The 25,895-nt window shown below is 62.4% G+C and overlaps 1 protein-coding gene across 3 annotated transcripts in view; it reads right to left on the reverse strand.

Annotated features, from left to right (window-relative positions):
• Positions 1-9,728: 9,728 nt before the first annotated feature.
• The window catches only part of NADSYN1 (NAD synthetase 1), a 36,998-nt gene continuing 20,831 nt past the window's right edge, over positions 9,729-25,895 (reverse strand). The window contains exons 15-21 of one of the 3 annotated variants that reach the window (XM_053899329.1): positions 25,285-25,420; positions 24,340-24,485; positions 15,392-15,523; positions 14,862-14,931; positions 11,693-11,821; positions 11,051-11,227; positions 9,729-9,925 (exon numbers count right to left, since the gene is read on the reverse strand). In XM_053899329.1, the coding sequence (XP_053755304.1) occupies positions 9,875-9,925; positions 11,051-11,227; positions 11,693-11,821; positions 14,862-14,931; positions 15,392-15,523; positions 24,340-24,485; positions 25,285-25,420 (841 nt within the window). In that variant the 3' untranslated portion in view covers positions 9,729-9,874. Of the gene's footprint in view, positions 9,926-11,050; positions 11,228-11,692; positions 11,822-14,861; positions 14,932-15,391; positions 15,524-24,339; positions 24,486-25,284; positions 25,421-25,895 lie in introns of those variants that run through there. The other 2 variants (XM_053899330.1, XM_053899331.1) reach the window with 2 other exon arrangements.

The following is a 25,895-nucleotide window of genomic DNA, read 5'->3' on the forward strand; positions in this document are numbered from 1 at the left end:
GCGATTGTCGAAGGAGCCGGCTTCGCTCAGGAACGTCCTGGATCCCTGATAGGAGTGGTGAGAAGTCTTCACGTCGTGAAATCAGGAGGACGTGACTTCCTGTGTTGGCCGTGGTCGAACCGGGCACATGTGCACACACGTACACGTCCCACCGTATGTCCACGTGCGGTGGTTTTCCCAGGCGCGAGCACAGTGCAGTTGCTGGGGCCGATGACCCAACAACTCCGGCCCTGTGTATTCGATGGATCACCGTCTTTTCTGGACTCTTCAGGGTCGGAGAGCTGGAGGGAATTTTCTCAGGGGAGCAAAGTGACCTCGTCATTTCAAGGAAAACATCTAGCGTTTTTATCACCAGTGGTCCCGTGTGGGCTTTCGAGGAAACAGTTACGATTCTGAAAACCATATAAGCCTGCCGCCTACGTAAGAGAGGGTTTTCTGAGGAGATTCGCGGTGATGTTAACAAACGTGACGTAGAGACAGACGCTGACAGAGTTTATCGTGAGACGGGTCAGTATTTGAAAGACCTGCAGAACTCCGTGAGCCCGAACTTGCCAAATAATTCACGGATGAGGTCACAAAACCACACATGAATGAAAGATCCAATCACAGCGCCATTTACATCAATGCATTTTCACCTAACAGAGTATGAGGAGTTCACGGATACGGCGTCGGCTTCCACGTCGTAAATAACCTTTAAGCAGCCACAATTTCACAGCACGTGGCGTAATTTTGAGAAACAGTGGCTCCAATTTTGCAGAAGGGCGTCTACAAGGGCTTTCAAATTCCCCTTTCCCGTTTCTGCCGCATACACCCGTGTGAGGCCACATTTTCCTCCTGGGAAAGGAGAACTGAGCAGTGGGAAAGCCCTTCCCACGGGCATCTGGGGAGCACGGCGGAGTGATGTCAGGGCGCATCTGTCCCAGGGGCTCAGGGGTGCGCCCGCCTCTCCTTCTCCCCCGAGAGCCGGGGGGACTGTCCTCTGTCCTTGCCACTCTCTGGCCCTGTCCAAGGACCACCCGCCCGCGGCACAAACAGACGTGGTTCCCAGGAAGAATGTGTGGTCTCAGCGCCCCTGACGCAGCTGGAGACTTTGGACGGCGGGGAGGAGGCCCCTCTGCGCCCCGCGGGCCCACGCCGCCGATGCAGCATGCGGTGCTCGTGTGCGGGGCGTCCGGGCGGGGGGCCAGCGCGGATGGGAGGCTGGGGCCTGCCCGGGGATGCCCGGGGGCGAACCGGGGGTTAGACCCCACACGCGGCGAGGTGGCCCTGCAGGGCCGTCTCACCAAGCTCACTGCGAGGGGCCCTCAGGGACGGCTTCGCCTCCAACACACGCGCGCTACTGTGAAGTCTCCAAGGTCGCCCGAGACGATGGGCGCCCTGGAAACGTGTCGCGGAGGCTTGTAGGAGAGAAGGCATCGGAGGGGGACAGCGGTTCCGAGAACGCAGGGAAGGTGACGGTGAGGGCGGGGGCGAGGCCGCACGGGAGGAAATGCCGGGACACAGAACAGATACCGAGATACCTCCCGAGATGGTGCCTGCACCTGATTGGCCGTGGCCACCCCACAGGAAGACACAGGGCCTGCAGCACCTTGATAACACCGAGGCCGGCCCGCCCCCTCCCGCCGGCTCCTGCACCCGCGTCAAGGTAAGAGCCCTCTGGCGCGTCCCCCTTGTCGCTGTGTGTCCCCCCGAAGGTTGAGCCCGGGCCGCAGTGGAGCCAAGGAGCCCCTGTGCTTCCTACGGTGTCCCCTGCCTCTGCCCGCAATTTCCTCCCTGCTCAGCCATCGCTCGGTCCTCGAGCCCAGCATGTCTCCCTGCGTCCGACATCTCAGCGGGGAGCACCGGTGCCCCGGCCCTGCACCCTCTGGCCGGTTCTCCGGTGGGCTTTCCCCCAGTTTTCACCGATACGTGTCCCACCCTGTCCACCCACCCCTCCCCCAGCATTCTCACCCGGTCACTTGATGGAGTGACGTGTGCCATCGCTGGGGCAGGACTACTCCACGGCACGTGGGGACTGCAGCTGGACAGCTACGGAGGCCGACGGTCACACGGCTCCTTAGACGGGAGGCCTAGGACCCAGGACGAGCATGTCACGGTGAAGGCGGAGGCCTGACCGTCCTCCAGCCACCAGGCCCGCCGACCAGCCTTCGGGAGCGGGTCCCCCCGGAGACAGCACCCCGGGACATTTTGGTGAGCAAAGTAAAAGTTTTCTTTGATGACATTGACGTGTAGTGATATGTCCTCTGCTTGATTAGAATGTTGTTTCCAGCACATTATACATCTAGAATCAAAGACAACTTAAACTATGCTAAATTCTTCATGCCATTAATTTATTTTTTATGATTTAATTAAAAATTTTTTTAATGTTTGTTTTTGAGAGAGAGCGAGCAAGCGAGCAGGGGAGGGGCAGAGAGAGGGAGACACAGAATCCAAAGCAGGCTCCAGGCTCCGAGCTGTCAGCACACAGCCGGACGCGGGGCTCGAACTCACAAACCCTGAGATCATGACCTGAGCCGAAGCCGACATTTAACCGACTGAGCCCCCAGGCGCCCCGCCACTAATTTGTGTCACAAGTTCACGTTGTGGCTGCACCGGTGATCCCCTCTAGGTCTGGGCTCCGCCCTCAGATCCTGGGATGTCACCCTCTCCCGTTTCTTCCTCTCCACTGGGCTTCCATTGGTCCTTTTTCGGCCTCCACACCCAGTGGCGTTCTTCCCCAGCCCGGCCGGTCCCTTCCACTCTGGGAGGTCACCCTCCTCAGAGACTTCGGCCAACACTACGCCACGATGTTGGCCAAACTCACACCTCTGGACCACGGCTCTTCCAAAATTCCAACCTACGTGTCCAACGGCCGCCTGGACAGGCTACCAACAGCCCAAACAACGTAACTAAGAACGAATTCATGAGCTTCTCCTCACTTCCTTCCCTCAAAGCCTGCTTTTCAGTCTTAAAACGCCTGAACTGAGGAGTCTTTACAGACTCGGTCCAATGATGAAAGAAAGTGTTCTGGGAACACGAGCCTAAGATAGGGCCAGCAGGGAGGCATTAAGGAAAGCTCCCTGGAGGAGACGGCTCCCAGGCTGAGCCCGGATGATGTGGCCATAGATCCCGCAGGGCTGCAGGGAGGTATAGGTCGCGCATCATGCAAAGTCACGGAGACGGCAGGGAATATGGGACAGACGTGCACTGTAGGTAAGCCAGGGCGGCCGGAGCGCGGAGAGTGTGACGGGAGGGTCAGAACAGAAAGACGCAGCTAGGCCTGCAGGCTGCGAGCGGGGCGGGGGGCCGTCGTTATCCTGAGGCCTCCTCTGAGGGTGTGACGAGGGGAAGGGCAGGACTAGGGTGCTGATGGGGGGAGACATCCGTGGGGGCGGGGCGCCGCTAGAGACGGCCAAGAGTGTGAACGCAGGACAGGGAGCTGGGAGTGGGAGGAAGGAAATCGTATCCGTCGGCGCATGCCAGCTTATGTCCTGGTAACAAACAATCCCCAAATCTCAGGGTCTTAAAACGTTTTTTTTATTTGCTTCATTTTCCTTCTCTGTTTTCTCCTCACATGCCATGCCTGTTACAAGACACGGTTACTTGGCGCCCCGGGCGGATGGAACAGCCACTGTATTGCTGGTCGCCATGGGGGATGGTGGGGGAGCTCTGGAAGGTCCCAAGACGGGAACTAAGTCATCCATTCAGAAGGGACCTTCCACTGAGGATTCTTTTTATTTTTTTAATTTGAGAGAGAGAGAGAGAGAGAGAGAGAGAGAGAGAGAGGGAATCCCAAGCAGGCTCCACACTCAGTGCAGAGTCTGACACAGGGCTCGGTCCCATGACCCCGGCATCGTGACCTGAGCCGAAATCAGGAGGAGGATGCTCAAACCGACCGAGCCACCCAGGCTTTACCCAAGCACGACGGGCCCGGGAAGTGCAGTCTTACCACACGCAGTGTGACCACAGCATGACTGACCACGCGGAGGTGGACTGGAGGCGCCATGGGGACAGAGCTGAGAAACGCTGGGTGCCCTGGATGTCGGACAGAGAGGGACAGGTGGGAGTCGAGGATCCTGACAGCGGTCACAGTAAGAGCTCTCGCTCACAGAGGACCTACTATGTGCCAGCCACTGCTCTAAGTGTCCTACAAGAATTCGGCGGTTTCCGCCTCACAAAAACCCTGCGAGGAGATGACATCATGATCTTTATCACCACTGACGGGAAGTTGGAAACCTATTGCCTGTGGGTCAAATCCTGCCACTTATCTGTCTTTGTACAGTCTGTGAGGCAACAATGGGTCTTACGTCTTTAAACGGTTGGGAAATTCTCGTTTCCTTTTTTCTTTTTTTTTTTAATGTTTATTTATTTTGAGGAGGGGGGGAGAGAGCACGAGTGGGGGAGGGGTGGAGGGGGACAGAGAATCTCAAGCAGGCTCCGTGCTCAGCACGAAGCCTGACGCAGGGCTCGATCCCACGGGCTCTGAGGTCACGCATAACCTGATCTGTGATCGAGAGCTGGACGCTCCGACCGACTGAGCCACCCAGGCACCCCGAAATGGCCGGGATCATTTTTTTCAAAAAACAGTATCTCGTGGCCGTGAAAATCACGTGCAACTCAACTTTCAGTGCACGGAAGTGAGGCATTCTCAGAGCACACACACGATGTGCTTGCCCGTGGCTGCTTTCTGCTACAAGGGCAGCCGTTCAGCTGGGGGGAAAAGGCATCTCAAAGAGAAAAGGCACTTTTCGAGGAAAGCGGCCGGGAAGACAGCAGCATTTGGGGGAAGGAGAGAGGAGAGGGGCCGAAGAAGCCTGAGCAAGGACCAAGGCAAGGCTGGGAAATCGAGGGAGGGGCAGCTGAGGAACCCGGCGCTGGGAGGCATGAGCCTGCGCCCCCCCCAGCGGCCGATGGGTCACCGCGGGCGTCCCGACTGCCCCGCGGTGAGTTCCCGCCACGTGCAGCCGCCTCGAACAGCACACACGTGCCACGCGGCGGTTCCGGAGGCCCCAGGTCCTCGGCGGGTCTCACGGGCTTTGCCCCCGCGAGGCCCACATTCCTTCGGGAGGCTCCAGGGGGCCATCTGCTCCCTGACGTCTCTCGGTTCCCGGAGGCCACTGGCGTCCCCGGTCTCACGGTCCCTGCCACTTTTCTCCAGAGCCCGTGACACGGCCTCCTGACCCCGGCTTCCACGGTGCCACCCTCTCTGACGCTCCTCTTCTGCCTCCGTCCTAGAAGGACCCCATGGCTGCCCTGGGGGCCCGCCTGGATGGCCCGGGACCGCCGCCCTACTTGAAGGCCACTGGATCAGCCACCTTCCTTCTCTGTTGCCAACCTAACCTAGTCCCAGGCTCTGGGGATCGGGACGCGGGTGTCTCTGGGGGGAGCCGTTTTCTGTCCCCCACAGCTCCGGGGACACTAAAACTCACCGCCTTTGGGGCCCGCAGAGCATTTTTGGGTGGCTGTCTGCCTTTCTGGGACCCTGAGGCAGAGGCGGTGTGTGAGACCCCCTAGGGGCTCGGGCACGGCTCCCACTGCCGACGACGGTGTGTGCGGGCCGCCTGGGCGCTCACCCAGCTGGCCGCCTGGACCGAAGCGGCCCCGCCCACGTCCTCTCCCTCAAACCCCCAACTGCTGGGCACCAACCGGCCATGCCGAGCGCTCTGCCCCCGGGCCTCTGGCCTTTCCTCCAGTGGTTTCTCTGCCTCACACACCCCCTCCCTTCTTGAAAACCACTACAGTGTCCTCAAGTGGTCGCCCCTTCTTGCTCCCCAGTGAGTGCTCGGGCCCTTATCACACTGTCCCGTGAATGGTCGTTACCCGAGGTTCCTTGAGGGCAGATTCCAGGTTCCCCCAACTCCCTCTGCCCCCGCCCCTGCCCCTGCATTCTGCTTGGAGCCTGACCCGGAGGGGACATCCAGCAAATCGGTTTCCCGGAGGCAGAAGTCAAAGAGGGGCGCACGCTGATGCTCAAGGGGCCGAGCCCATGGGGGTGAAGCCGAGAGCTTGTCCCGTCCGGGTCTAGGGGGAGCCGGGGACAGCTGGACATTTGTGGCTGGGGCTGTGTGTGTTGGGGGCGGGGATAGAGGGAAGGGGAAGCAGAGACAAGGGGACGGAAGGCCTGGGTGGGGGAGCAGGGCACTTCCTCACGTGCCTGAGACTCTGCATTTCCGTCTTTGCCTGCCCAGGAGCGCCCAGAGCCCGCCGGTCAGGGGAGCACGGCAGGACCCTCCTGAGCTCCGGCCTCCCCAGCATGGACCGCTACTGCGAGGCCGTCAACCGTTCCAGCAATGACTCCACAGGGATGTCTCCGGGGGCGGGGATGACTGGCCAGGTGCTCCTCCGGTCCATCACGGTGGTCGTGGGCCCTCTGCGGGCTGGTGGGAAACGGGGCCGTGATCTGGCTCATCCGCGCGTCCGTCAGGAGAAACGCCTTCTCTGTCTACAACCTCAGTCTCGCCGTGGCGGATCTCATGCATCTGTGCTTGCAGATTGTGTTCTGCGCACGCCAAATCCTGAAGCCCTTCCTCCGCCGCTGCTTTCACGTTCCAGGCATCCTTATGGTCCTCAGGTTCTCGTCCTACTTCACCGGCCTGGGTGTCATGACCGCCATCAGCCTCCAGCGATGTCTGTCCGTCCTCTTCCCCATTTGGTACCGGTGCCACTGCCCCAGGCACCTGTCGGCCGGCGTGAGCGCCCTCCTCTGGCTTCTGACCTTTCTGATGAACATTCTGAGAGGCCACGCCTGCGGCCAGCTGTCCAGCCCGACCACTCGCTTCTGCCCTGCGCTTGTGGCTATCACGGACGTGTGGGTCGTCGTCCTCTTTGTCACCATGGGCACATCCAGCCTGCTGCTACTCCGCCAAGTCCGCGACAGCGCCCGCCTTCACCTGCCCAGAAGGCTCTACCTGGTTGTCCTGCTGACCGCCCTGGTCTTCTTTCTGTGCGGCGTGCCCCTCAGCGTCATCAGGTTCCTGATGTGGAAAGTGGAAAGCCAGGCTCTCAATGACGTCAGCGTCCTCCTGTCTTGCGTCAACAGCACTGCGAACCCTGCCGTTTACTTCTTCATCGTTGGCCTTCGGGGGCGGCCGCCGAAGGCGCCCCTCGCGGGGGTCTCTGGAGGACCCCAGGGGAAGAGACAGAGCCCGGGAGAGGCGCCGGCCCCGCCCAACAGAGAGGGCGGCCCCTGATGGGTGGCGATGCCCTGGTGGGAGTCACGCCTCCCCGGCAGCAGGAAGGAGAGCCCCCGGGTCAAGCCCCGGCAGGCCGAGTCCTGCGACAGCCTCCCCTTTATAGGAAAACCGAGGACAGACTGCCAGAGCAGACTCCCCGCGTGAAAAGGCACATCTTCGGGCCCTTTGCAGCCCGCTGCCAACTTGACCTTCCGAAGTGTGTCGAGGGGACTGATGGAGTCACGCCTGGCCACGGCAGACAGTCGCTGCTTCCAGGCTTTGCCTGACCGCGACAATACTGGAAGTTTTCGGCTTTGCACAAGTAACGCCGCTAAAATTCTTCTGGGCGCGGGTCGGTCCTTTGCAAATGGCGTGCCCTTGTCCTTCGTCCATTTTTCTGGCATGTTCTAGGGCCTCATGACACTTTTTCTTCCCAGACTTCTGAGGGATTCACCCTGCTGGATGCGATGTCTTCCCAAACTCTACTTTGGTCTTCAGAATTCCACTAAAACGAATCTTAGTGGACCGAGTTCTGCCTGGATGGGCCACACAAGGCCGGTCCTGGGCTTGGCTGCTTCAATAAACCCTTGGTGCCGGGAGACTTGTGTCTTCATGAGGTCCCTTACATCCCTTTTGTTGTCGAGGGACACGTTTGGCCAAGGCTTCAGGACCTTCTGGCGGCAAGAAAGGCTCTAGGGGCTCGTGGTTCTTAGGAGCGTCCCCGGGACGTGAGGAGTCTCCTGAGATCCTGGGTGGGCCCTGTCTGAGGTGAGGTCTCATCTTCTCTAGGAAGCAGGCTGGGTCTGGTCTGTGATGGGGCTGAAGAAAGCCAGCATCCCTCAGACACGGGCTTTTGGCTGCCGAGAGGGACCGCCAGCTTCTCATTAGCTGAGCTCTGGTGACCAGCCTATAACTGGGGGGGGGGGGGGTGGTGTCACTACCCTATAACTGGGGGGACACGACCCTACCTCTGGGGGGACATGACCCTGTAACTGGGGGACGCCACCCCGTAACTGCAAGGACACTGTGACTGGGCCCGAGGATGTTCCACCTGGTCAGCAAGGTGCCAGTCCCGCCCGCGACACCTGTGGGGTGACAAGGCCCAAACTAAGGGTGTCACCCTTGGTAGCCGTCCTCTCAAGAGGGTGATGCTGTGATGTGAGGGTCCCTGCCTCAGCTGCTGACCCCACGCTCACATCTCCTGGGTCCCATCTGTCCCCACCCCCACGGGCCAAAAGCGCCCGCTCACCAGCTGTGCCGGAAACTAGCCCCGGGTGAGGGCGACACCCACCGGTGCACGGAGGCCACGTCGGTGCCAAGAACAGCGTTACCGGCGGGTGTTTGTTTCTGGATCCTCCCAGGTGGGGGGAGGACCGAGCTCTCCCCGGAGACGAAACTGCCTCTCTGCTTTAGGAGAGTCACCTTAATGGTGTCTCGTTATCACCAGGCGCCAATCTCTCCCGGTTCTGGGGCCAGGGTGCTGGTTGGCGCGAGGGGCTCTCCGCTCATGAGCCGATCACCTGCCGGAGGCCCCGCCTGCTAACGCCATCGCCTTGGGGGCTAGGACTTCAACATATGGATTTAAGGGGACTCAGACACTCAGAGCGGGGTTTGGGTCTCCAAGGCCAAGGCTTCTGGGGAATACCGATCAGATCACGAGCAGTAAACGGCTTTGCCTCGCTGTGTGAAAGGTCGTCTGTATGTTGGCTTACGTCACGAGATAAAGGGCCTCTGGGGGGTGGGGAGGAGTGGCTGTTTTGCTCCTTGGTCTGCAGGGGTCCTGGATTCCAGGCATGGACACCATCTCACGGTGGCGGCCTTGGGAAAGGGGAGAAATGTGTCACCCCCCCTACTGGGGCCCACACCTTCAGTGCAGCCTGAGTAATATTTAGCGGCCTTGCTGTCATTGTGGGAAGGTGAGGGGAAGGCCCACCCACAGGCTTCGTGGGCCCAGAGCCCGTGGCAGCAGCCCAGGAAAGGTCCCCTTAGAAGGAGGTGAGGACACAGCCATCGGAGCCCAGGAGGGGGAGGTACGGGAGGGGCGTGTGCTGTTTGGGAGTCTCCATTCATTCTTCCTGCTTCTGTAACACCTCCTGGTCCTCTGGTGGGGGGGACCCTGGTGCTTTAACTAACTGGTTCAGGGATGGGCACCTGACCCAACCGAGCAAATTTCCTGCTGGAATCAAACATGGGAGCTTGTGAGGCTGGGGCCAAAGCACCCTGATGTGCGGCATGAAGGAAGCCCGCGGAGGCAGAGAGGAGCCGAGCGGGGCAGCGGGGAGGAGAGAACCAAGTTCTAAGGACACGTGCACACCCTGGATCCAGCCAGACCTGAAGCCGCCCCAAGCCCTGCACTGCTCTGCACGTTAACCGAAAAATTCCTTTCCTTGCTAACGAGTTTCTTTTCCCGGGTAAGGCTTTGGGCAGGGGCAGACCAGCACAGACCCCAAGCTGCCTCTGCCCCCTCCCGGGTGGTGCGGGGCCCCTCCCAGCCGGGCTTCGCTCGGCACCAGGGAGGCTGTGGAACTGAGGGGGGCCCAGGACAGGACCCTCACCCCACAAGGTAACGGACTCAGGTCCCAGAAATCACACGCTCTTTATTTGAGTCTTTTTTAAGGAACCAGAGCAAGATCCCGCCCCCTCGAGGCGTGGAGGGAGACGCTGGCACACCGCTCTGGGTGCACCGTCACCGGCGAGGTGGAAGCCTCGGGGGGGGGGGGGCGTCAGTCCACGCCATCCAGGTCCTGACAGCCTCTGCTCTCGAGCCGCAGCACCTAGATGGAGAAGCCACGCGCACGTCCACGGCTGGACGCTAACAACCACGCTGTGGAACACGCCGGTTCACACCCAGCTAGGGGGGCCGTCGCGGGACTGGACGAGCAGCTGCGAGGCAGTCCCCGCGGTGTGCAAAGACGTGGGAAGGGTGCAGAGCACGTGCACTGGGCAAGTCTGGCAGGACGCGCCTCAGCGCATCGCGGGGGTCCCTGCCGGACGAGGACACCATGGAGAATTGCATCTGCCCACATGCGTCCTCGGAGGGGTCTACGTTGGCCCGTTACTTGGCTGCACGGCCTCCAAACCCCATTCCTGATCTGGGGGACCCCACCACTGAGTGCCCCCGGGGGAGCCAAGCCCCGCCTCCCCCAATTCCTCGTCTGGGGCTGGGCTGTCCCGGGCAGGATGCCGGCAGCGTCCCTGCACTCTGCCCACTAGATGCCAGTGGCACAGAACCCACCCCAGGCACGACAAGCAGAAATGTCTGTAGCCAAGGCCCGCTGTCCCTGGGGTGACCCCTCGCCCGCGGCCCGGACGTGCAGTGTGACCCGGGGTCCACCCTCCAGATACGTCATCTGCAGGGGCGCCTGCCTCGGCCACCCGGTACACAGCGTGTCCTCCCAGCCCGCCGCGTTCTCTGGCTCAACACCGTATCATCACCACATCGTGTTCTGTGCGTCCGAGGGCTCCCTGCTGGCCGCCTGCCCCTCCCTCGGGCCGTTACTACCTGTGCCCGAAGTGCCCTTGGCCCTGCTCCCGTGCTTGGCCTTGGAGAGGAGAAGGCGGGAAGGGCCCACGCTTGCTTTTACACTTGGTTTTACTAATCCTTCCTCGCTCCATCAATTAACCAGAGACAGAAAGGAAGGGCAGAGTGGTTTCAGAAGGCGTGAAACCATCTGGACCCTTGAGTCGTCCGCGAGGGGCGGCGACTGGCCCCAGGTGCCCACGGCTACTCACGCGAGGGACGCAGCACCAGGCACAGCGCCCGCCGACCCGAAACGTACCTGCGCTTTGCGGACGCCAGGGCCGCAAAAAGCGCGGCCGCGAACGTAAAGCGGCAGCGAGCCGGCGTTCCCCCCCCGCAGCTGTGGCTCGCGGAGAAGCCCCTTCGTCGCCCGACGCACCTGGGCCTCTATGCACCGGAACTGCCAGGGCCAGCTGGTGTTGTAGAGAAACGGCCGCAGGTCGAACCTGTTGTCGTCGGGGCTGTAGCTTTCCGCGTGGTACGCGGGCGTGAGCGTGGTCATTTTGTGCCTGTTCGTGGAGTACTTGCAGAAAAACCACCTCACCTTGTCAGCCACCTGGTAGGCAAGGAACACGCGGACCCTCGAGCTCGCAAGGCTGCGAAGGCCCGGGGCCCTCAGCCGCGTCACGCCGCAAGGCGCAAGCTGATGGCTCCACGGGACCCCCCCCCACCCCGCCCCTGGGGGCAGTGGACGAGCACGGGTGGCTGAGCTGTAACGTGTCGGCTCCCGACTCCAGCGCCCCCGGACGCGGGGTCAGGAGACCCCGGCAGGGGCCCGGGAAGATACACCGCACGAGGCTTCCAGGCGGTTCCGTGGGAACCACCGCATGAGCCCCAACGGGCCTGACCGCGGGCGGGACAGCGGGCAGGGGCGTCGGGCCCTGCTCAGGGTAAGAGACAACTGGGGGTTGTCAGAGGGCTACCCCTGGAGGCCACGCTGCACTGACTCACTCCCGCCAAACGGTCCCTGCGCGGGGACCGTCCTGCCGGCTTCGCTCCGTGGGACGTGCCCACGGTGTACCTGCCGCGGGGAACACACGTCTTTCCACAGGCTGACGAGCTTGCAGAACATGCCATAGGGCCCGGTCTTGGCGACCTTCCGGAGTCTGCCGTAGACGGACAGGTCCGCGTACGTCATGCCCATGTCTTCCTGCGGAGGAAGGGGACAGCACCGCTGGGCCCGCGGCACTGGACGCCCGGGGGGAGGGACGTGGCCCCAAAGGCCAGGGGCAGACGCGGGGGCTCGCTCCCCCTCACCGCCAGCGACACAGCGGGCCTTCGGAAGAAAAGATCCAGACCGGGTTTTGGGGGCTGGGAGGGACAGGAGAGCGGCCCCGGCTGGAGACCTGTGCGCGTTCTAGGCCCCGGGGGCGGCACACTGGGTGTGTATTTGGGGAAATAGGTCTGTGTGGATGCAGCTAAGCGAAGGAGGCCGAGGCGAGATTGCCCCGGACATGGGGTTGGAACAACGCTCGCGGAGGAGAAGCTGTGTGAGGATGAAGGCGGAGGCTGGGGCGACGTGACACGACCCGGGAAGCCCCGGAAGCGGGACCGAGAGGCCGGACCGTCCCCCAGAGCCTCGGGGGGAGCACGGCTCTGCCGACACCGACGTGGTGCCTCTGTGTAAGCCGTCCGCCCGCGGCATGTGGTTACGGCGGCCCTGGGGGGTGAGGCCGACCCCCCCCAGGCCCCAGGGCGCCCCACGAGAGCCAGCCCCACACCGAGGCTCACACAAGCCAGCACTTCTCAGGTCCCCTGACGCTGGCATTTCGTGGCACAGAGGGACAGCCTCCCCTCCGACCGGGGCCTGCAGGACCCAGGACCAGGCCCTCCCTCCTGCTCCCCACTGCCCACCCTGGCCTTCCCTCGGGCCTCAGCTCCGACGTCACCTCCTTGGGGAAGCCTGTCCTGACCCCTTCCGAGGGACACCGCCACCATCGGGTCACCGGGGTCGACGGCAGCACTGGGACCACCGGGGGCCATCATGGTTACTTCCCGCTTGTCTGTCCCAGGGACTCACACAAATGGCCACGTCCCGCCGGTTCACCACCAAGTCCCAGTGCTTAGCGGGTCTTTGCTGTGGACTTCTTTTACCGCTCTCTTTGGCGGGACATGAATATTTGCCGGCAATGACATTTTAATTCCTTAAATTCAACCGTGATCATTGGCGACTTTAATTCCTCACTTTCCATAACGTACAAAACTAGACAAAGAAACCACCAGGGAGATGATAACTTGAACGCTGGAAACCAACTAGACCTAAAAGACATCTCCGGAACATTCCGCCCAACAACCACAGAGCACACGTTCTCCTCGAGGCACATGGAACGTTCTCCAGGACAGACCAAACGCCAGGCCGGAAAACTGGCCTCGATGAATTTTAAAACACTGAATCGCCCAAAGTATGCTCTCCAACCGGAAAGGAAGAGAATTGCACATTCGGTGACAGAAAGAAACTTTGGAAACTCACAAATAGGCGGGAATTAAACCACACACTCTGGAGTAAACAGGGGGCGAGAGAAGAAATCATGAGGAAAACTAGGAAATACTTGGGGATGAAAGAAAACGATGTGGCTGGACTTACACAACACAGAAGGGCAGCAGTGAGGGAGGAGTTTATGGTCGTAAACACCTGCATTCAGAAGGAAAACGATCTCGGGGCGCCTGGGGGCTCAGTTGGTTAAGTGTCCCACTCGATCTCGGCTCAGGTCATGATCTCACGGTTTGTGGGATCGAGCCCCACACCGGTCGGACTCTGTGTTGACAGCTCGGAGCCTGCCTGGGATTCTCTCTCCCCCCCTCTCTGCTCCTCCCCTGCTCTCTCTCTCAAAATAAACATTTTTAAAAAAAGAAAGAAAGAAAGAGAGAGAGAGAGAGAGAAGGATCTCAAATCAGTGACCTAACCTTCCGCCTTCTGACAACACGCGGGAGGAGGCACACGCCAAGCCTCGAGCACGCGGACAGAGGGGACGTACGGACTGGAGGGGAGACCAGTGAGACTGAGACAGAAAGGCAGTGTGGAAAGTCATTCCCGTACACTGGCAATGAGCCACCCAATGATCAAATTAGGAAAACAATTCCATTTACGATAGAATGAGGAAAATAAAATACCTGGAAATAAATTTTTTAATGTTTGTTTTTGAGAGAGACAGAGCGTGAGCGGGGGAGGGGCAGAGAGAGAGGGAGACACAGAATCGGAAGCAGGCTCCAGGCTCCGAGCCGTCAGCACAGAGCCCGACGCGGGGCTCGAACCCACGAACCGCGAGATCGTGACCTGAGCCGAAGTCGGCCGCTGAACCGACTGGGCCCCCAGGCCCACTTACGCTTACACTCTGAGAACAACAAAATGTTGCTGACGGACACGGACGCCCTGGACAAACAGGACACCCCCGTTCGAGCCTCAGAAGGCCTAATGTGGTCACAGAGCCAACGGCCACCAAAGGCAGCTACGGATTCAACACAACTGCCACAGAAGCCAAGCTGCGGGCGTGGCAGAAAATGACTCCAAGTTCATACAGAAACTCAAAGGGCCCAGAAGAGCCAGAATCACGCCGAAAAAGAGGAGCGCCGTCGGAGGACTCACGCTTCCCCGTGTCACAGCTCACTGCAAAGCCGGGTGGCACCGGGACAGGGACGGGCGCTCACGGCACAACGGAGCCCGGAAGCACCTCTCCACGCCACGGGCACCGGACAGTCGGTGGGAGAGACGTCCGTCCGTCCGCACGCACGAGGCTGCAGCCGGGTCCCCTCCGCACCACACGCGGCGAAGTCTGCCGGGTCGCAGACTTGAATACGAGAGCTGAAACCACAAACTCTCGGAAGAAGAGGCAAAGTCGATCTTCGTGACGAAGGAGCCGGCAGCGACAGGAGGAAGAGCGCGGCCCCGACCAGCCCCGACGGCTCGCGGGCCGGCCCGGACAGAGGGGTCCGGAGTGCTTCTTTCGAGGTGGCGCCCCCGCCACCCGCAAGGGACCTGCCCCTCTCACCCCCCGTCCCAGGTGTCGGCCTCAAGGAGCCCGAGTGAAACGGACGTCAAAGGACCGGCAGTGGGCGCGGGGATCCCCGGCCAGGAGCCTGGAGATGGGAGAGGGGTCCCCGCGGCACAAAGGAAGCAGCAGAGGCACCCGGAGGACACGAGGAAGCGGGGACACGGGGAGGGAGCGTGGTGACCGAGCCACCACTGCCACTACCTCGTCCGTCTGGGACACCCGTCCATCGGCCAGGGGCTCCAGCTCTGCGGTGGCCGGTGCTGCCAGGATGCTGCGGCCAAGACATACAGACATCAGGCCCGACGGCCGCCTGGGCACCCGTGAGCCCGGTGGGAAAACCCCGCACCGCCGTCCTCGGTGCTGGGCTTGCCCGGGGAGAGGGCTGTGGATGCGGGGGGCTCCACGCCCCGGGGCGGGGGCGGACGGCGGGAGCCCCCACACGGGGCTGCTCCGCCGAGCGCCCTGCACGTGGGGACGGGTCATGCTTTCTTGTGGGGCTGGCCTGGGCGCCGCAGGGTGCCCGGGAGCATCTAGCCGCCGGGATCCCCAGAATGGTCTCCAGACGCCGCCCCACGGCCAGGGGGTCTGGGGGAGCCCCCGCCCGAAGGCGCCGGCCTGGCCGCGGGACCCCAAGTGCCCGCTGAGGGCAGGGCTGTTGTGGTCAGGCAGCAGGGAGGCGTGGGAGGGGGCTGTGCCGGGCGCGGAGGGCCCGTCTGGAGGGTGGCACTCACCCCTGCAGGGCGGGGAGCTGGAAGTGCTCGAGGCAGAAGTGGACGAAGGCCCTGAGGTCCGTCTTGCTGATGCCGCCTATGGGGTTGATGTCCGCGCTGGAGCAGTCGTACTTGGTCAGGTAGCCGAGGAGGCTGCGGGGACAGAGCACACGGCGTCCGTGCGGCTGAGCCGAGGCGCTGCGCGTCCCGCCTGGGGTCCGGTCCTGGGCAAACACGCCCGGAGCCAGAGCTCGGCGGGCTGGAGGGTCTCGGAGGAGGGTGGCCTGCTGCAGCGGTCGGTCCACAAAGGGCGGAGGCGGCAGGCGACCGGGGGAGGCACTCGAGCCGCCCGGGAAGGCGTCGGGGCCAGGAGACCGATTCGGGAATGGCCAGCATCCAGCCGGGAGCGGCGCGTCTGGAGGGCGGAGCCGGGGCCGGCGGGACGTGGGACCGAGGGGTGAGGTCCTTAGGAGGGAGGGCCCCCTCCACACCTGTCAGCACCCCTCCCAGATACCCCTGCGGCGGGCGGAAGACGGCCCCCAGTCACCCCGTCCTATACCCAGAACCCGAGAACGTGTGACCTGTGGGCAAAAAGGACTTCGCACAATGGAGTTGAGGCCCCTGAGGCGAGATTGTGCTGGTGTTTTCGAGAGAGGGCGAGCGAGTGAGTGCATGTGAGGGGGGAGGAGCCGAGAGAGAGAGAGAGAGAGAGAGACAGGGACAGAGGGGATCCCAACTGGGCCCCGCTCTGTGCCATCACAGGGCCTGACGCGGGGCTCGATCCCACAAAGCGGGAGACCCTGATCTGAGCTGAGATCCAGGGTCGGATGCTTAACCGAAGGGGCCCCCCCGGCGCCCCTCGCGGGGAGGTTTTGACCTGGATTACCAGGTGGGCCCTGAACGAAGTCACGAACGTGCTGAGTGGTGTAGGAGGGAGGCAGGGGCCAGAGTCAGGGGGCCGCGAGCAGAGGGGGAAAGACGCAGGGAGGCTGCCCGCTGGCTTTGCGGGGGGTGGGGGGGGCAGCCAAGCAGCTGGGCGCCTCCAGGAGCTGGAGACAGCAGGGAACGGATTCTCCCGCCAGCCTCCAGGGGGAACCAGCCCTCCCCACAACCCGAGGCCTGTTCTGGACGCTGTCATCGAGAGTCCGCTGTCACGGCGGCCGCGGGACACCCTCCCTCCACCGTGTTCTCTCGCCTGCCCTCTGGACGGTGGCAGGTTTCCGCTGGCTCCCCAGGCCCACCCCCCCCCCCCCACCAAGGCCATTCCTCACCCTGCCCCTCGCGCCTGAACCTCCTGGTGGTGGCCTCTGAGGGTCCCGCCCCTGCCGGTGTCGCCAGGCACACACGTCAATGCTCCCAAGCACACGCTCAACACCGGCACAAGGACAGCCTCCCCCCCCGCCGTCCGTCCTCCCCCTGGTCCTGTCTGTCCTCCCCCTGGTCCTGCCGTCTTCCCCCTGGTCCTGTCTGTCCTCCCCCTGGTCCTGCCGTCCTCCCCCTGCCCGTCCTTCCTCTGGTCCTGCCATTCTCCCCCTGGTCCTGTCTGTCCTCCCCCTGGTCCTGCTGTCTTCCCCCTGGTCCTGTCTGTCCTCCCCCTGGTCCTGCTGTCTTCCCCCTGGTCCTGCCGTCTTCCCCCTGGTCCTGTCTGTCCTCCCCCTGGTCCTGCCGTCCTCCCCCTGCCCGTCCTCCCTCTGGTCCTGCCGTCCTCCCCCTGGTCCTGCCGTCCTCCCCCTGGTCCTGCCCGGCCTCCCCCTGGTCCTGTCCGTCCTCCCCCTGGTCCTGCCGTCCTCCCCCTGGTCCTGCCCGTCCTCCCCCTGGTCCTGCCCGTCCTCCCCCTGGTCCTGCCGTCCTCCCCCTGGTCCTGCCCGTCCTCCCCCTGGTCCTGCCGGCCTCCCCCTGGTCCTGTCCGTCCTCCCCCTGGTCCTGCCGTCCTCCCCCTGGTCCTGTCGGTCCTCCCCCTGGTCCTGTCGGTCCTCCCCCTGGTCCTGCCGTCCTCCCCCTGGTCCTGCCGTCCTCCCCCTGGTCCTGCCCGTCCTCCCCCTGGTCCTGCCCGTCCTCCCCCTGGTCCTGCCCGTCCTCCCCCTGGTCCTGTCCGTCCTCCCCCTGGTCCTGCCATCCTCCCCCTGGTCCTGTCGGTCCTCCCCCTGGTCCTGTCGGTCCTCCCCCTGGTCCTGCCGTCCTCCCCCTGGTCCTGCCGTCCTCCCCCTGTCCTGCCGTCCTCCCCCTGTCCTGCCGTCCTCCCCCTGGTCCTGTCCGTCCTCCCCCTGGTCCTGCCGGCCTCCCCCTGGTCCTGCCGGCCTCCCCCTGGTCCTGTCCGTCCTCCCCCTGGTCCTGCCCGGCCTCCCCCTGGTCCTGCCCGGCCTCCCCCTGGTCCTGCCATCCTCCCCCTGGTCCTGTCCGTCCTCCCCCTGGTCCTGCCATCCTCCCCCTGGTCCTGCCCGTCCTCCCCCTGTCCGTCCTCCCCAGTCCCGGGAGCACTTGGCCCTTCCAGCTTCCACCCACACAAGTGACCTTCTCCTGCTGTTCAGCTTCTCCTGACTCCTACCAAGGAGCGAGGCCTCGGGTGTGAGGCCCCCAGGGCACCAGAGAGGGACCGTTAAGTCCCTGGTGCTGCCCTGGGCGGGGCTCCCTTCCCCGCACCCCAGGGGTCCCTCTTACTGTGTGCCTCCCCCACTGCCTCGGGAGCTTGTCAGCAGCTCAGAGTCGGGGAGGGTCCGGAGGTGCGGTGCCCGGGGCGGCCAGGAGACCCACCCAGCAAGGCTCCGGCCTCGTCTCTCTCTTGGCATCGAAGTCCAGAAGGGAGGAGGGCACCCTGGGGGCGGGAGGGCCACGTTTACGCGTTAAACACGAGACAGGCTTCCGCCTGAGCTCCAGCCTGAGCGCGCGCACCGGTTGAGCTCAAGTGACAACTTTTCTGGGGAAGTCACTGCCGCGGACCGAACGTCCGTGTGCCCCCAGATCCACATGCCGAAGCCCCAACCCCCGCGTGACAGGCTCTGGAGACGCGTCTTCAGCAGATCACGAAGGTTAACCGAGGACCCCAGGGCAGCCCAGGGCTGATGCCTCCAGGGCCGGGACAGCGAGGCCCCCGGCACTTTCGTCAACTCCAGCAGCCGACCCCTTCTGCTCCCATGAGCGTAAGCAAAGCCCAAAGTCCCCCACCTTCCCGCCCTCTCTTGGCCCATGTCCCCGTGCCCTGCAAACCGAAACCCTCGGGGCCACGTCCACTGCCCGCCGCTCCCTCTCGAGCCTTCACTGCCAGGTTCCGGGCCGGGCCCCTCCAGAAGCCGCCCCGGCCCTGCAGCCGGCCCCCGGGCCCCCCACGCCTGGTCGACAACCCATCAGCCCCCGAACGGCCTCTCTGCCTGGCTCTGGGTGCCCCTTCCTCTCCTGCCAGCTGGCTCCTCCTCTTGGGTGGGACCCCCTGATCTGCAGCCCCCTCGCATAGGAACCTGGGGGACCCCGGACCCACTCCTCCTCTGTCAACATTCAGTCCCACGGTGGCCCAGCTGGTCTTGTAGCTTTGATGGCATTTCACCATCAGTACACTCCCCGGGGCAGAGGTGTGCTTCACCCCTGGGTTTCTCCAGAATCCCGTGTAACTGCCCAGCACACACTTCCACACGGCTGTCCACAAAGCCGCATTCCCGACACTGGGCCTCGACCTCCCCACCCGGTTCTGCACCTGGACATCTGAGCACACACACGCCCATCCCTTCGGCTGCTGGGTCGGCCTGGGCACCGCACCTGACCCGGTCCACCAGCAAAGCCCGTCGGTTCTCCCCCTGATGGCAAGACAACCAGGGGCCAAGCCCGCTCGCCGTCCCCCAGCCCCACCCCGCCAGGCCGCCCTGCCAGGCGTGAGCTGCATGGGTGGGAGGAAGCGGACCGCGGACCCGCTGCACCGGTTGAAAAACCCTGCAGGGTCGTCCCACCTCGTTTAGGGAAAGGAAAAGTCCCTACAACCTGCGTGCCCCCCAGCGCACTCCCCGACTAGACCCCACGCAGAGACCGGCCACGGGGGAACGGGGACCAGCCGCCTCACCTCCCGCAGCAGAAGGAGGTTTGCAGTCACACGGCTTCCCGCCTACTCTGGCCGTGGCAGGTGGTGGCGAGACCCCCACCCGGGGAAGCGGGGACCTACAGACGCGGGGGAGGGGCCCGTGGCACGCCCCCTTGTGGAGCCTTCTGGACTCACCGGCCCCTCCAGGACGGGCCGCCCTCTCTGCAAGGCTGTCCTGACCGCCTCTGGCGGCTCCTCCAGCCCTCCTCTGCGCTCATCACTGACCTCTGACCTGCCCCTGGCCATTCACGGCCCCGACCTGGCCCCAGCCTCCTGCTGTCGGTGACGGTGCCCCCAGACCTCAGAGCCTCCTGTCGGTCAGGCTCTGCGCAGACGCACGTGAGCACAGCCGTCTCGGAAAGGCCTGCTTGTGGGGCGGGTGCTCGGCCAGCACCAGGGATCTGGGGTGCTCCTGCCATTCCCTACTGGAAACCGTGGCCGCGGTTTCCAAATTCCTGGTTCAAACACCACTTTATGCTGAGCACTGCTCTCCTTCCGGGAGCCGAGGCTTGGTCCGCGCCAGGCACAGGGTGGCCGTGTGACCGGCCCCCAGGGCCAACGCTGGGCGCGGGGTCTCTGACAAGCTTCGCTGGCGGTGGGTGCTGCCCACGTGCCGTCACGCGTGTTGCCGGGGGTCGGTGGGGGGGGGGGTCCACTGGGAGAGGATTCTGGAAGCCTGGGCCTGGTTTCCTCCATCCTCCGGCTGCAGTCGACCGCAGCCCCGGGTGTGCCCGATGCAGAGTCCCGTCTGCCAGCGGATCGCGGGACAGGGACGGCAGCTCGCTCCCGCCGCCTCCGCCTCCCCTTGGCGCTTCTCGGCTCCCCTGCCCCCCTCTCCCTGCCGGGCTCGCCTGGCTCCCTGCCCCACACACGTGCGTGCGCAGCGGCACGACCCTGCCTCCAGGGCGTCCCCGCTGCCGGGCCGCCCGCCTCGTCCCCGACCCGTCCCGCTCGTCACCAGCTCCCCTCAAACACCCAACGCCTGCTGTGCGTCGTCGCTCGGCCGGTGACTCTGCTTCCTGCTTCACCGAGGACGGTCACGGCCCCGACCCCACGCCACCCAGGCCCGCGTCTGCGCCGTGCACTCTGCTGGACACACCCGCTGGGCTCCCGATAAAGCCGACCTCTCGCTTCGCCACCTGCTCTCACCTCCTCGGGACACGGGGACAGCTCTCCAGCCGCGTCCCCCCTCCTGCGTCAGCAACACTGCTCCTCCCTGCCACACCTCTCTCGTCAGCTCTTGAGGAAACACCTTCCTTCTCGTCCCACTGGTCTTGCCAGCTACCACCCTGCCCCTCCCCTCTCCTGTGGTGCACACTTCTGGAAAGAACTGACTCCTGGTCCCTCATCCACTGCCCACTCTCCTCCAACCTGCCCCAGCTGGGATCCCGGCACCTCCTTCAGACAAGACAGGGCTTTTCAGAGAGACAACGACCACCCTCTGTCCCGGGGGGCTCTCACCACAGGACATTTGCACACACCGTTATCCGGGCCGCATCTCCTCTCCTGGCTCCTGAGGCCTTTGGAAGCCAACTTCTCAGACAGGCCTTCCCTGTCCACCACAGTAACAACCTCAATTCCCAAACTCTCCCTCTGCCTGCCCTGGTTTTTCTCTGTAGACTTTCCCCACTCTACACACACGATTAAGTGTTGTTATCACCCGTCTCCTTCCACTAGAGTAAAACCACAGTTACTTTTCTGTTGTGTTCACAGCACCAAGAATGCCCAACACGTGGCGGACGTTCAACATCCCTTGAGGAACAGGCACACCGCAATGCAACAGACCCGAAGTTAGCTTAGAAGCAGTTAAGACACAGAATCAGAAACCACTTTGAAAAAGAACAGCGTGACAGAGGGGACAGACCTGACGCTCTACCCCGGGATGCAGGCAACGGGGAGATCGTAGATGGGGACGCTGCATGGGACAGTCGGCCCCACAAGTACAAGAAACACACACAATGGAAGAAACACCGTTGGAAGTAAAATACGAGAAAAGTTCCTGCAGCTGTAGACAGACTTCCAAATACCTCCCGGAAAGGGTCTGGCAGCGAAATGTGATGGGAAGAGACGAACACGAGAACCAGGTGTCAGACAGAAGTGTTTACTTTCTAAACTGACATCCAGGAACACGTAACACCCAGAAACCCACTCCCACCCTGGAAAAAATCGTTGTTTTCTGCTAAAACATGAAATGCGATGGACAAGAGTTGTAACAGGGAAACCGGTACAACGATGCAGTTACATAATAGATCACACTCTTGTTCAGAAGCAAACAAAACAGAACACACCCATGTTGTCAACTACTCAGGCTCTGAATACACACTAGCTGTCACATCTGTTCTGAGACATCATTTCCTTACAAAAGCACCGAAGGCAGCAGAAAAGCAACGAAAATTGACAAAATGTTCACAGGAATGGCAAGAATTTTCACCAGCCATAGGGTGCTAACTCTAAATTGTCATAATTAGGAAGCAGGATCCAAAAGCCCAATATAATGTTTAACAGAAAACACACTTGCAGACAAGCAAGATATAGAAAGATTAAGACACTCATGCCACGGATAGAAAGACGGATGGATGGATGGATGGAATGATGGATGGGTGAATGGATATATGCATGTATGTATGGATGGATGGATACGTGGATAGATGGATGGGTGAGTGGACGTACGTATGGATAGATGGATGGACACATGGATGGATGGACGGATGAGTGGATGGATGGGTGGGTAGACGGATGAGTGGGTGAGTGGATGGATGGATGGATGGATGGATGGATGGGCGGGTGGGTGAGTAGACAGATAGATGGGTGGATAGGTGGACAGATGGATGGGTGAACGGATGTACATATGGATAGGTGGATGGATGGACGTATGAGTGAGTGGATGGATGGGTGGGTAGACAGATGGCGGGTGAGTGGATGGATGGATGGATGGATGGGCGGGTGGGTGAGTAGACAGATAGATGGGTGGATAGGTGGACAGATGGATGGGTGAACGGATGTACATATGGATAGGTGGATGGATGGATGGATGAGTGAGTGGATGGATGGGTGGGTAGACAGATGGCGGGTGAGTGGATGGATGGAGGGACACATGGATGGATGGATGGGTGGGTGGACAGATGGATAGATGGATAGGCGGATGGGTGGGTGAGTGGATGGATGGATGGATGGATGGATGGACAGATGGATGGGTGGATAGGCACACAGACGGATGGGTGAATGGATGTACATATGGATAGGTGGATGGATGGAGGGATGAGTGAGTGGATGGATGGGTGGGTAGACGGACAGCGGGTGAGTGGATGGATGGAGGGACATATGGATGGATGGATGGATGGGTGGGTGGACAGATAGATGGATAGATGGATGGGTGGATAGGCAGATAGACGGATGGGTAAATGGATGCACGTATGGATAGATGGATGGACACGTGGATGGATGGACGGATGAGTGGATGGATGGGTGGGTAGATGGATGGGCGGTGAATGGATGGATGGGTGGGTAGATGGATGGGTGGTGAGTGGATGGATGGATGGATGGATGGGTGGGTGGGTGGACAGACAGATGGACAGGTGGATAGGTGGATAGACGGATGGGTGAACGGGTGTACGTATGGACAGATGGATGGACACATGGATGGATGGACGGATGAGTGAGTGGATGGATGGGTGGGTAGACGGATGGGCGGGTGAGTGGATGGATGGATGGATGGGTGGGTGGGTGGACAGATAGATGGACAGGTGGATAGGTGGATAGACGGATGGGTGAACAGATGTACGTATGGATAGATGGATGGACACATGGATGGATGGATGGATGGATGAGTGGATGGACGGGTGGGTAGATGGATGGGCGGTGAGTGGATGGATGGGTGGGTAAACGGATGGGCGGGTGAGTGGATGGATGGATGGATGGGTGGGTGGGTGGACAGACAGATGGACAGGTGGATAGGTGGATAGACGGATGGGTGAACGGGTGTACATATGGATAGATGGATGGACACATGGATGGATGGACGGATGAGTGGGTGGATGGATGGGTGGGTAGAGGGATGGGCGGGTGAGTGGATGGATGGATGGATGGGTGGGTGGGTGGACAGACGGACAGGTGGATAGGTGGATAGACGGATGGGTGAACAGGTGTACGTATGGATAGATGGATGGACACATGGATGGATGGACGGATGAGTGAGTGGATAGATCGGTGGGTAGACGGATGGGCGGGTGAGTGGATGGATGGGTGGACAGACGGACGGGTTGGGAGATGGGTGGACAAACGGATGGAAAGACTGATGCATGGATGACCAGATGAATAAATGAGAGACAAGGTTCTCGAACCCCTTCTGCTAACAAGGAGCAAGCAAGAACAGCCGAGAGAGGTGGGGACGGAAGCTGGAGGAGGAGCGCTCCCAGCCTCCACCGCTCACCCTGAAGATCAGCTGAAATGTACCTGGAGAACAGGAGGCTCCGAGTTCTCCTGACCAGCAAAGACCACGAGAAACTATTTCCAGCCCACGTCAGAGACGGGCTCTCTGGCTGGGAGTGAACACTGGACGCAGAGCAAGGGCGGAAGACGTGGTGGGACTGCCCGGGGGGGGCGGGTGAAAGCGAGCGGGGTGGGGCAGGAGGGGTGACAGATTCCAGACCCGGCACCGCGGAAGAGCCCAAGCCAGGCGGAGCTGGCCCGAGCGGGAACGGTGGCGGGGAGCCAGAGGGAGACAGTGTCGACCCGTCTCCATACCTGAGTCATCGTGAAGTTCGGGAGTGATGACGTCCTGGGGGTGCCAGACACGCCCTGAGCCGCGGGGTAACGTGACCCCTCCCCCCGCCCCCGCCACCGTGTGTCTCACAGATGCTGTGAGAACTGGAGGGAGCCTGGACATGCCGCCTTGGGGAGCACTCACCCTCGGAGACCTGGGTGCTCGGGAGTCGGGCACACGCACCTCTCATCCACGTTGGCCGATCCGAGCACCAGCAGTCCACCGCGAGCGCCCCGGGCCCAGAGGCTCAGCTGAGCAAACAGATAGGCCACGACCATCCGTATCCGAGCCTGGGTGACACAGCGGCAAACGTCACCCCGTGCCGAGCATGGGGCACACACACACTGGCACCCTGCTCCCCGTGCAGCTCCAAAGAAAGAGTCCAAGTAACACGGGAGCTTTCCAGCGTCCAGAGGAAACAGGGTCCTGCGATAACTGGGTGCACCGAGCGGCCCCCGATCAAAGACGGAAGGACCCGGAGCCGGGGTGCGGAGGGAGCTTCGGTGGCAGGATGGGGCTGCAAAGAACTCTCGGCCACTCGTTCCACCCCCTTCACAGCCGGCTTTGCTGGAGGAGGGAAGGCCACCGTGGCCACGAGAAAAGGGACAGAGATGTGACAGAGCCCGGTGGCTGGGGCCCAGGGTCCCTCTCTCCCTCCACCCACCGGCCAGGGCCCGGCTCCCCTGCGGCAGCCCGATCCCTGAAGATGCAGGAGCCTTACGTGCACGCTCACGCACGCGCGCGTGCACACACCCCGCCCTCACGCTAACACACGCTCCCGTGCCCTCTTACGCTCACGTGTGTGCACGCACACGCCCCCACGTTCACTAACACACTCTCATGCCCACACACACGCACTCACATGCCCTCACGCATTTTCACACACCCACGCCTGTGCCCACACGCCTCCCCCCCCAGCACACGCCGTCGTGCTCTCACAGGTGCACCAGCACGTGCACCGAGACGCACACACGCGCACGCGCCCGTGCCACCGTCGCAGACACCCGCAGCCTGTCGCTCTCGCAGATGCGCGCACGCCCCCGGCCTCCCCCGCGGGGCCCCGTGACGCCGGCCGGGCTGGGGGCGCACCTGCACGTTCTGTAGCGCCAGGTTTTCCCGGCGGCTTCCTCCGTGAACCGCGAACAGAGGCCTCTTACCCGTCGCCAGGCTGAAGATGCCCACGACGGCCTTGACCGCGGGGTCGACGTCGAGACCGATGTGGTGGCTGTGAGGGGAAAGGGCAGGTGTGCGCAGGGCCGGGGGCACCCGGTGCGTCCGCGTGTGGCGCAGACGCCACCCCTGTGGAGCTCAGGACTCTCCCCCCCGGCCCCCCCAGGGAGCCCTGTGTCCGGACGTGCCACGGAGATGCCCACGGTACGTGGTGCCGTGGCTGGGCTGTTCCCCTGGGCACCACGTTCTCGGGGGTCCTTCCGAGGTAGCGGGTGTCAGAAGCCCGTTCCTTTCTGAGGCCGAACGACGTCCCGTCGTGGGCACGGACCACATCTGCTCACTGCCTCGTGTGCCAAGGGACACCTGGCCACTCCTACGTTCCGGCTGCCGTGCTCGACGCTGCCGTGAACACGGGGGCAAAACGCCTAAGTCCCCGCTCTCAGTTCCTCCGGGGACGCGCCCAGGAGCACTGCTGGGTGGGGGCCGGTTTGGGCTGAGAACAGAGGACTCTGAAAGGACCGAGTCTCCCT

The sequence above is a fragment of the Panthera pardus genome, unplaced genomic scaffold (assembly GCF_024362965.1).
Source record: "Panthera pardus isolate Hobbes unplaced genomic scaffold, ASM2436296v1 HiC_scaffold_12, whole genome shotgun sequence".
NCBI classification, from domain to species: Eukaryota; Metazoa; Chordata; class Mammalia; order Carnivora; family Felidae; genus Panthera; species Panthera pardus.